General features: G+C 43.2%; 1 protein-coding gene across 1 annotated transcript; it reads right to left on the bottom strand.

Moving 5' to 3' along the window:
* Positions 1-5,745: 5,745 nt before the first annotated feature.
* On the bottom strand, positions 5,746-10,177 carry LOC133920531 (OVARIAN TUMOR DOMAIN-containing deubiquitinating enzyme 1-like). Its single transcript, XM_062365145.1, has 9 exons — positions 9,678-10,177; positions 8,986-9,066; positions 8,251-8,328; positions 7,784-7,954; positions 7,585-7,704; positions 6,904-6,980; positions 6,758-6,813; positions 6,575-6,678; positions 5,746-6,468 (listed from the first exon to the last, which is right to left on the bottom strand). Exons 1-9 carry the CDS (start codon positions 9,750-9,752, stop codon positions 6,049-6,051), a joined length of 1,182 nt encoding a protein of 393 aa, XP_062221129.1. The 5' UTR covers positions 9,753-10,177; the 3' UTR covers positions 5,746-6,048.
* Between the last annotated feature and the right edge of the window lie 1,830 nt (positions 10,178-12,007).

Below are 12,007 nucleotides of genomic sequence, written 5' to 3'. Positions count from 1 at the left end.
GGCAATGCAAGACTTCATCAAATTTTCTACTAATTGTTTCACTCGAATGCTTGAATATATTCTGAATAGAAGAGTTTGACCTATTTTAACCACAAATAGATTGGAAGATAGCAAGAATTCCATCGAGTTCATATGGTTGGATGACTTTAAACCATAGGAACTCACCAATAAATCATGCAGCCTGTAAAAGAGTCTTGCATCCGTTCTTAGCATTCTATGACTTTCTCCATGAGTGTTCAAAGTTTCCCTCAGCCAAGCAAAACCCATGAGCTGTGATGTCTTTGATGGATTCTTGTCAAGATAAGCAGAGTAATATATATTGACAACACATGATGTAGCAAATAGGCTATTATGCATTTCTTTTTGGAGGTGCATAATCTTTAAAGAAAACATATCATCATCATCAGAATTACTTCCCTCCCTTTCACCTTCACTAGAGAACATCTGGACACAAAAAAAAAATAGCACTAGAGGACATCTGGAGACAAAAAAGATATATGACAAGATTGGAATTGCACAACAGAGGTTCACATAAATAGCACAAAGAAAGGTTCATAGAAGTACATGACAAGACTAAAATGCAAGTCAGGTTCATGCAAAAATAAAATAGCACATAGCATACAATACATGCACAAATGGAAAAAGATACATTACATACTTTTTCAGCATGTATTATAATCTATGGGTACTACTTTGCTTGCTTCATTTTCAGACATTCAAATCTTTGTTATAGTGTGTCCAAAGTCATAAACATCTCTCTTTCAGGTCTTTTGGTGAAGATTTCAGAAGAAACAAAAAACTCCTTTGTACTAGGCGTAGCACCACATTCCTTAACCAATGTCATGACAGCTTTGATTGAAAACTCTGAGTGATCCTCCCTTATTGCCATTGATTTACAAGAAACACTTGTTTTCTCACTCAGAAACAATCTAATCCATTCGATCTTGCAGCCACTCTCTCCCACTTGTCTTAGCCATTTTCCCCTTGTCTTTTTTCACCTATACGTACTCTCTTTCCTTTGCCACTCAGAGGTGTTCCTCACAGTCAGAATCTTTATCTTCATCTCCTTCACCTTCACCTTCATCCTTAGGGCCATGAGGACTACCAAGGAGGGTACCCAATGAAGCATCCTAATGGTTAGCACCAGTACTTTTAAGGTCTTCAAACATAATCTTCAACTTATCTTCATTTTGAAGCCCTCGATGTTCAAGCCTAAAACTCCCAGGAATGTCTTGCAAAAAAAAAAGACCCAAAGAAATGTTAGACATTAATGAGTGCAACATGTACATGAATACACAAGAATGCAACATATTTGGATTAGTTACTTTTTTTCTTAATTTCTTCCACCTTTCATCATCACATGTAACAGTGCCCTTTGCTTCATTCCAACCTAAACCCGTTTGCTTGAACAACAGCTTCCATGCAGCATATTCCCGCTTCAACTTATCCTATCTATTCTTAAATTGTAGTTTCGTGTAACTTAGGCTAGTCATCTCTTCAAATTTAGTAATCACATTGTCATAGCCTACTTTTTTCAAATGAGTACTTGAATGATTTCCTATCCTGACTTGTTTAGCAAAAATCGTCCTAGTTCTCTCATCAGGCCATTTAGCACCACTAGCCCTGTGCATTATTCCACATCAGTTCTACTACAAACATTATTACTCTTTCTGTATGTGTTGACTTGTACAAGCAATACACTACACTGGAGAAATCGATCTAACCATTCAAGGCATGAACTAGTTCTACACGGTAATAAGTACTGCTAAACAAGTATTAACCATCCAAGACTTGAACTGGTGCTACACAGGAAGAGGCAAAATCCTACACAGGAATAGGCAAAATGGATAGCACAAGACGGTTAACATTTGATGAATGGGTGCTACTAGCGTTTTCATTCCTACTACACTAAACAACTAATAAACAAATCCCACAAGAAACGGGATAGCCACAGGAGGCCTCACCGTCGGGCGTGGTTCAGTTGCTGTCGGGGTACAAAGGCACAGGGGTCCGGTGGTGGCTCCCAGCAGTGCCGGCTTGACAGATCCGGAGGCTTCAAGCTCAGACACTGGTTCTCAGCACGTCGGCTTGGCCGCCGCGAGGGCATCGGGGCAGAGAGCAGCTAGTGGCGTCGGAGCGCAGAACCAAGATAAGTGTCGGTGGAGAGGGGCCTGCACTAGATCCGACGAAGAGGAGCGTCGGGCCGCTGCAACATTCGGTGGCACAATCACCTGGTGGCGGTGCAGACACCAAATCCTAGCATCGCCTTTCCCCCTTGTACGCAGAGTTCTTCGTGCCGGATGTGAGAGGAGTGCGAGCAAAGCTGGCAATGGGCCGGAGCAGGTCGGGTCCACATAGGTTTTAAACCCCGTGGGACGAGGGCAGGGGCGGATGTACAATATTCCTCGTAGGGGTCACGGGTTGGGACCCGATAAGAATTTGGGTTGGGCGCGAGGGTAATTTTTTACTCGTGGACGCCTGATGGCCTAGCTTCTCAGGCTAGCCCATCCAGTCCAGCCGACACCCCACCCTCTAATCGTAGCCCGTGCCTGGCTCTTGCTGACACTTCTACCCACCACCGTCGCTCCTGCCTGCCCGTCGCACCACTGCCCGCTGTTGCCGCTCCCTCCCATCCACCGCTGCCGCTGCCCACGACCACCTCGGACCTCAGCATCGTTCCACTGCCCCCGTGCTAGCCTCGGCGTCGCACCGTTGCTTGCGCATTTCTTAGTCCACGTTGGAGCTCCACAAAAGATATACTCTCGATTGTCATGTCTCTTTCGGTCACGGCTATTGAGCAACCAAGTCACATAGACAATGCCTCAATCCGGATGAGCCACAAAGCCACAAAGGTAAGTTCTCACCACTGGTCTCTCTTCCGATCACTTATTACTGTCTTCACTTTGGAGCTTTAGCCACAAAGGCAAGGGTCTCTGCGTCCCCGTATAAGCGTCTTGCCGCTGTTCCACACAAAGTCAAAGGGTAAACGAGTTACCGATGAGTCGCCAAGATTCCAAGGCGTCGGCATATCTCTCGGTACACGGTTGGATCACTCCTTAATCCACTCTCTAGGTTGCAGCACCAAGCACTCACTTTCTCTAGGCCTATAAACACTAATCACTTACTAATCTTATGCTTAATCGTCTTATATGGTCACTTTAAGTACTTTGGTGGTTTGAATATCTTCTCAGGTGTATAAGGACTTCTTTGGACTTCAGCAACCTCAAATGATCGAGTGAAGGTGTATTTATAGTATCAAACTCGCCAACTAACCGTTTTTCCAATGGCTTAAAAAAACTGTTAACACCGGATGATCTGGTATCAGTACTACTGTTGTTATCGTATCATCCGGTGAGTATAATCTCAGAAACTAGCCATTAGAACTTTACTCAAAAAGCCTCTGTGAACACCGGATATTTCGGTGTACCTTCAACTCCATCGTCGAACCATCCGACGTGTTATCTCTTAAGCCTGATCGAGCCACCGGTGAGATCATTTTCTCTGGATCTTCTCCAATTCAACTAAACTTAGTTTTAGCTATGATGACTTCTTCATGTATTGCATTCATGAGACCTACTATTATATATTTTTGACAAACAAAATATTAATCCCAATGATTATATTATCATTAATCATCAAAATTATAATCATAATCATAATCTAATAGGATTAGATTAGCTATATCCACTAGCTTTTTTTTGGAAGAGGCATGAGCTCTGCTTGATTAAATTAAGAGGAGAAAACCGAATTACAAGAGTTCAAGATTATAAGAGATTGATTAGTCATGTCACATACGAGAATTAAAAAAAACATAATATAACAGCCAAAACTACATGCTAAAAATAAAAGGCTCCTCACTCGTCTAAAAATAACGCTGATCTTCTTAGCTTGATGTAGGCAATAATGAGTGCCGCTACCTCATTTGGTTGTTTAGCTGAGTTCTGAAAAATATATCATCGCGTTCCTTCCATAAGTTTCACCAGTTTTAGGTCGATTTTGCAGCCGCACGCTACTCGTTTCACTTGCTGCTGGTCGATTTTGCCGAGGTTGCCGCTGTTTCAGCCATGGCTCAGTGAGAGGATGAGGGAGAGGAGGTATTGGAAGACCAAACGGCAAATTGAGGGGGAACGACGAGTGGCTGCTTCTATCGATGGGTGTATCGATGTGATTAGGGCATGGAGTGGCAGGGTCTGGTGTTTATATGAACTTCTAGGCTTTGCTTCCATAGTGGACCGAATGAGTTAGTGATCATTTCTCTTTCTTTTTCATTTTCTCTTGATATATATGCCATATATCCCTTGAGTGCCTGGAAAAAGCAAAAGCGGCCTATGCGGAGCCCGGCTCACCAGCGGCAAAACCCGTGTGCGCATCATGCATCCGCCTCTCTCGAGCACTACGTACGTTGGCAGACGCCATGACCGGCTGAGGTCCATGCTCTCTCCTCATTTCAGGAGCACTGCGATGGCAGACGCCATGACGGGCTGAAATCCATGCTCTCTCCTCCCTGCTCGGCCTTTCGTCGAGCACAGCCGGTGCGCCAAGCTGGGAGCCCTCGGCAACGCGACGCGACGGCTCCTTCCATTGCCTGGCACCCTCGCCGTGTCAGCCGAGTGAGGCTGCGACGGCCTGTGAAAGGCTCCGGAATAAAACTACATCTCTGCTGCATTCTAAAAAACTGATATGGTTTGCTTATCTTCAGTGCTGAACCATGCAGATCAACAACACCAACACCAACACCAACATCGTCACACGACACATATCAGTGAGATAATTTCACCCTGATCATACATGAACTAACTGCATCTACGATTTCCAAATGAATTGTCGCGAAATGGGTACAGCTCCCGAGGGTCAACGAGACAACAAGTGTTCTGAAGCAAGTTTCCCACCATCTTACAATCTTAACTCCAATTTATATTCCAGTCAGGGCAAACACCATCTGAGATTGTCATACAAGTTCAAGCAGACAACAGGATAGATAGAGAAGGGATAGAGAGAAAGAATTACAACCGGATAAAAGAAAAAGGACACATTAAAAGGAAAAGCTCATCACAATGCACATGAGATTTAATTTCTGCATACACCAAAATATTACTAGGCAAATCTAAATGTTGGGGATCATCTCCCGCCACCCCCTAACTCGAAGGGAACCTCGAAGTCTACTGAAGATGCTACGTGATAGCTATCGTGCTTTAGTTGCAGGAGTTCGTTCGTCAGCCGCGAGAATCATGGAGCGAAGTTGGTCGAAGGGTGCAGGCGCCCTCGCATCTTCAAGTTCCCGAACCGGCGAAGACGAAGGCTCATGACCTTCGACTGGCGAGCGAAGCCCTGGTTCGCATCCCGCATCTTTTGGAGCAGGTGAAGGCGTTAGCTGACCTTCGCCGGGAGGCGAGGGCTGCCCGGCATGCGCCCGGGTGAAGAAGGCTTTGACACCCTTCGAAGGGATGGCCCAGCTCGGCACAGTGGGCCTGACTACGGTTGTCCTGAGTACTGTTGTAATTATACGATCATGCTCATTTGTACTATAATACCTCCGAATATTCTAGAAATATAGCAGATTAGGGGGTAAGATATGTAAACAGAACCCGTGATCGTCGGGTACGGACTATAAATAGAGCCACAGTGTAACTGTAAGGGGTAATCGAAAACTGTTTCGCCTCCAACACGTGTCACTTTGAGAGACCTTCGACATCTCTGCGCCCGAAGGCTCACCTTGTCTGGGACTTCTATCCCAACACTAAAAAGCTAGTTAACAGAATATGATAGCTACAGCACAAGGTTCTCTTCCTCGTCACAGTTTTCAGACAAGGGAGCAGCTACTGATCAGTCCATTGGCATCAGCAGTTTTGTGCCAACAGAAGAAAGAATCCACAAGCATAAGCCTAGCTATCTCATCACTGAATGTATAGTTCTCTATCTATCACTTCACTCAGCAATGCTCTTATGCTCATACTCATAGGCAGCAGTCGAACTTAACTTTCCCCCTGCACATTGTGTTGACTTGAACTCTGGGCAATCTGCTGATTTGAACTCTGAACAGCGGAGTTCTCAACCTGGGGCGATCTGTTGACTTGACCTCTCACCACTGCGGCTATCTCCCCGGGCAATCTGTTGACTCGAACTCTCACCAGTCGAGCTCTCTCCCTGGGCAGTCTGCTGGCTACAGCTCTCATCAATAGAAGGCACGGGACCGTCACGACGGTGGGGGTAGATGATGTCGTAGTGGCCGTTTGTGTACAACACCGTCACACGGGGCACTTCATGACCAGGGGGTGGTAGATGACGGTGACGTGGCCAACATGTACTTGCTGGTATATCGTCTTGGGAGTCTTGGCCAGTGTAGAGGTCTAGGCCACTTCGTTGAAAGAGGTACTCCACTCGGAGGGGCACCCCAAGCGCGGTGACCAATGCTGTTATCTGAACATGGTCCGTGAAGACCTTATGCCGGATAACTTCGCGAAAGCACCACTGATTTCAGAGAGAAAAAAGTGCAGGTACAATGAGTGTTAGATATTCTGGAACAGATGCATTGGCCGTTCACAACTAAGGCAAGGGAAAGTGCGTTGATACTCACATCTTTCAAATTGCAATCTTCTCTGAGCTCAGGTATCATCAGTTCATACTCTTCACTGTGCGAGCATATCCAGATAGCTGCTACCAATCTGAGGAAAGCAAAAACTGACCAACGAAATGTGTTGGAACAAGAGAACTATGATGAAGTGGAGGAATGCTTGGTTCAAGGCCGTGTTTTACTCACTGTTTTCCGTCGTGCTGTAACCACTGAAGAACTCGAGAAGTTTCTGTTTGCGGTAGCTGAAAAAGGGCTTATGTTCAGTAAATCAGGTGGAATGCATTTGCAACAACACTTTGATGGAATTGCAGAAAACCAAACATTTCAAAAACCTGTTAGTTGATGGTACGAGCCTCCATCTGCGGTGTCTCTTCCATCTCATTACTTTCTTCATCAACTTCTTAAATGCCTGAAAGAAACAGATTACCATAACATAAAGCTGGCATTTCTGAATTTTGCACTATATGTTACAATAATGCTTACACAATACTGATTGTTTATAACAAGGTATAAACAAATACCACAGCGATAACACTCATCTGAAAATCTTGAATCAGTATACACCAATTATGATAGTCGTTTAGAAAGAAAATATTTGATAAGGGACTAGTGCGAAAGATAACATTTGTGATTTGGGATCACATGACCGCACCATCAGGAAGCAGCATGAGTGCATTGTCTCAGTTTAACGAAGAAGCATGAGTGATTTCCTTTCTGTTATTCTGTCTCATTAACGGTGTTCTGTGAAAGTGAACTTATCTCATAACACATTTCTATTACCATTTGATTGTTAAATTTACAATAAATTCTAATTTGAATATATGTCAAGAGGGTGTAAAACTGTTGGCATGCCAGTATGCCACTACTGTGAAACAGTTGTGCATATCCTGCAAATGATAAAATAAGGAAAGTGAGATGCCAGAAGCAGCTTGAGGAGTAATGTAGCTTGAAGAAAATCACGCCTTAAGCATGTTTATCTCAGAATGCCAAATGTGGATAAGGTGAGAGCTTACTTTGTGGCTCCTTGAAAATTCAGAGGTCCATCCCAGGCGAGCATGTTGCGTAGCCACTCCTTTTACAGCAGCAAGGAGACGATGTTCCTCATGTGTGTCCTGCCTATCAAGAACTTGCTCCTGTTGTACAATGGCACAAACTAGGGAGTCAACCACTAAACATAAATCCTATGCTAAGGAAAAGGGAGGAGGAAATTACGAGGTAGGAAAATATGAAGCTCCTGTAGAAACACTCTCCATCTCCATACACTGGCCTAAATTGTGAATAGGCACGACGAAGGAGCAGCACATTCGAATGAATTATTTCTCGTCCTCCCGTGACCGATTCGAGGGCCTCATAATGCTGAACCACCCTGGTCATGGGGATTGTCTGGACCAAACAATAAAGGAATTCAAATCATAATGATCTGAACCATGAAGCAACAGGTCTAACATGAGATGGAAATTTTGTGATGCTTTCCAGTTTTCAGGTTTCCCCATTTAATGAAATACTTTAAACCACTAACAAATATAATCGCTTTGCTGATATTGACTGGTTGTTCAGTGGACAAGGAAATGAGACATAGCAAATTTCCTAAATCAATAGCAATACAAGGCTGACTAAAGTCCCATAATAATCCAATACTATCAGTTAGGAGAGGCACATGATAGTATATGGAGTCAAACCTGCTGAGCCACATGAGGTACCGTTGATGTGGAATCTTGATTGGAGAAGCGCATTCGCCTTTCTATCATATCCAAAATCTATTCCAAAGAAAATGGGTTAAAATAAACAAATTTTGTAAGACTTAGCAGCAAAGATAAATAATTAAACAATAGTATAGCAATATCAAAGAACTGGTATATCCAAAATTCTCTCTCTTGCCAATGATATAGAGAAATAATGTTCAGTTAAGCAACCCAAAATAAACATCCAGAAGAACTTCTCCTGTAACACCATCCATCAACACTAAAAAGCCCTGTATGTTTGGCTTCAGGATTTCTTACCAAAATATCACATCAGCCAGGACATGGCCCTCGTAATATCAGCACCTTTTACGGCAAACAAGAACACCTTACATGTCAAAAAAATTCAACATATCACAGCAACATCGTTGCTTTCTCAGAATTCCATATCAGATCACAAGAGGGCCTACGAGCAATCAAGAATAATTTAATCTAGGTAAAACAGAAAGCCGAATTTCCATAATATTTGCCAAAGCATTCATCTCTACTCTTAGATACTACACCGTTTTGGACAAGATATCTTGCCTCAATTGCACTAAATCATATCAAGGTTTCGTATGAGCACACATAAACAAAAACATTAAGATCCCAACCCATATCTCAAACACAAAAAATTGGCACAAGAATACTCGCACTAGCCATGAATCATAAAAGATAGAAATATTCGGGCTGTACCTTGTTCATCATGCCACTTTGAACCTTGTTCCAGAGCGACTTCTTTTTCTTTTTCTCAGTCCATATTGTCGGTGGTTTCACCTGCTCCACAGAATAATATCAAAGTGAAATATTCAAACAAGGGAAAAGCAAGATCACAATACCAAAACTTCTCCAGTCTTGTAGGTTATTTATATGAATAATGTTTTGGGGTTCCCAAGCCAGTTTCAGACATCAACCAGCCAAAGGCTAAAACCAGAGTAAGTGGTCAATGATTTTGCATGTAACTGGTCAATGATCTAGAGAAACTACGTACAGTTACGCTACATTAAATGAACATACAGATAACTTCCCCTCTAACGCCATTCATTTACATTGAAAGCCTAGACATTTGGCTTCAGGAATTGTTCACAAAATGTGACAGGAACCAGTAATCAGGACATGATCCCAACGTTTCACATTAGACAGTGAAAAACATGACATCACACTGAACATAAAAATCAATACTACAATGCAAGAATGTGCACCTAAATCACTGAAAAGTCGTCGCTACTCTATGCAAAGCAGAAAGACAAATTGGCCGTAACATTCGCCAAGGATTCCGCCTCTACTCTAGGATGCCACACTTCTTGCCTCCATTACACTAAATCGTTCCCAAGATCCCAACTCCTAAATCACCCAAGAACGCACTCCAAAAGTACAAGAAAGCGCACCTGTTGGTTCTTCCATTCCTCTGCCTCGGCCCATCGCCGGTCCAAATCCATTATCGCCCGCTGCTCTAACAACATGGTATCGAACACGTTCTCCAAATCGATAGGCCTCGCCACCTTCGGCACCGCCGTCACCCCCTCCACCACCGGCTCCCTCCAGGAAACCCTCACCCTCCTGCCGGCGCTGTCCACCACCGCGGCGGCAGTGCTCGTCGACGCTCCTTCTCCTCCGTATACGTAGACGGCGGGGGACGGGGGGGAGGGGCTGCTTCCTGCCGAGCTTGGCGGGGAAGGCCCCGGGGAAGGAACCGCGACCTTCTTGCCCTTCCGGTCGGCCGCCGCGGCCGCCGCAGCGGCGGCGGCGGTGCTCCCTCCTCCGCCTCCCGGTCCCTCATCGACCCGTTCTTGGAGGCGCTCGACGGACGGAGCAGGGGGAGGCGTCTCTGCGGCGGCGGCGGCGGCGGCGTTGGACTCCTCGCGCTGCCCACGAACCGGTTCTTGGATGTTGTCTTGGTCCCTTCTTGAACCGGAGGCCATCGTGGCGGGAAAAGCCTGACGGAAAGGGCCGGGCAGCGGCGAGGGCTAGTTCGCTAATTCTGCAAGAGTGAGGGCGTGGAAAGGAAATGCGTGAAGGGTGAGGATGTTGATTATTGAAAGGATAGGAGGCTATTTGTAAGGCTACCGGTAGTCGGTAGGCAAAGGCTGCTCGGAGAAGATGTAGTGGAGGGAGGATAGAGGCCAGAGGGTGTTCTGGATTTTGTCTGTTTGGTCCTGGAATGGTTCTGGTTGTTATGATAGAATAAACTAGCGGACTGGCGTGTCTATGCATTGCTCGATTTTTATTGTATAGAGTGTTAAAAAAACTAAAATATTAAATTTACTAATTTTGGGCAACTTAATATTTATTTATGAATTTATTAATATTTAATATATTCATTTAATTATGAGAAAAATAATGGTACTTTAGTGTATGCACATGATTTTAACATGTAGAAGACAGTAATACGAACGTAACTAAATTTTTTTTATTTATTTTTTAGTTTTAGATATTTTCTTGTGCATTTTAGATTCTTTTAGCCAATTTATTAATATAACTATTATTTCTTTTGCTAATTTTCTGAAATTTCCAAAAAAAGTATGTGTACGTATATATACATATACATCTAAGTATACATATATATACATCTAAGTATACATATATATACATATACATGAACGCATATATACATATACACTTGTGCATATATACGCATATGTATGTTGGACCTATATGAACCATAGCTACAATAACTTGACCTACTCGTTTCGAATCTTGGCCCTTTAATATATGTAATGGACTAGGGTTAAGTTGTAGTATGAGGGTTTTTTAGCCGTGGTTAAGGTACCAAACGACTTGTCGAGGGTTGGTAAAACGATAATGCAATATTTGTATGGGTAGTGATTACCTGGCCGATAGCTATTGACTCTTAGACCAGAATAAAGAACACACGATGTAGACAAGTTCGGATCCCTTGAGAATAATAGCCATATATCCTGTATGATGTTTTTAGCATTGTATTAAGAAGATGATTACAATGTAAGGTGTCCAAATCTAAATCATAAACTCTCCTTGTCTAAGACTTAGAAACAGACTAGAAACAACACGCGGCATTGCCGCACTTCTCTTGTTTTTTTAGTTGTTGGATTGTTTAATTATTTTATTGTTAACAAATAGTAGAACCAAATGATGACGTAAGTTCCAATTTCGATGGTAATGGTAAAAACAAAATTGAACATTGTGGGAGAAGTATATGGTGAAGTACATTAACATCATGGTTGTACAGTAAGCTGCAATCCCTTTAGCACTGTATATACTGAAAGAAAAATAAAATATATAGAATGAATCTTTTTTTAGCTGCATCTTATAAGTCGCGAGGACCGTGGTTCATTGTTGTTGGTCTTTACAGATGTCTTATTTTCGAGCAGGGCTTTCTCACGCTCCTCATAAAAGCCAAAGTCATCAAGGATTGACGCATCATCATCATGGTTCTTAAAGATTTTCAGCATCTCCAGCCCTTGTTCCAGTTTCACCTACATTGGGCTCAAACATGTATAAGTGTATGAATTCCTATTATTAGAAATTACATAAAAATTAAGTAAAGGCAGAAAGAAAGAAAAAAAGGTTAAATACCTCCTGTGTATCATGGCTGTTGGTTACAGGTTTATTGTCGTTGTTTCCAAGAATTATATGGAGATTATTTGGGACATCTTTCACTATGTGCCACTCAATAGGGACCGGACCAGTCCACTTATCTTGCTGCCAATAGTCTTTCGGACATATATATAATATGCAT

The sequence above is a fragment of the Phragmites australis genome, chromosome 6 (genome assembly GCF_958298935.1).
Source record: "Phragmites australis chromosome 6, lpPhrAust1.1, whole genome shotgun sequence".
Classification (NCBI taxonomy): domain Eukaryota; kingdom Viridiplantae; phylum Streptophyta; class Magnoliopsida; order Poales; family Poaceae; genus Phragmites; species Phragmites australis.
Note: the sequence above shows the minus strand (reverse complement) of the source record. Positions and strands in the feature narration are given on the sequence as shown.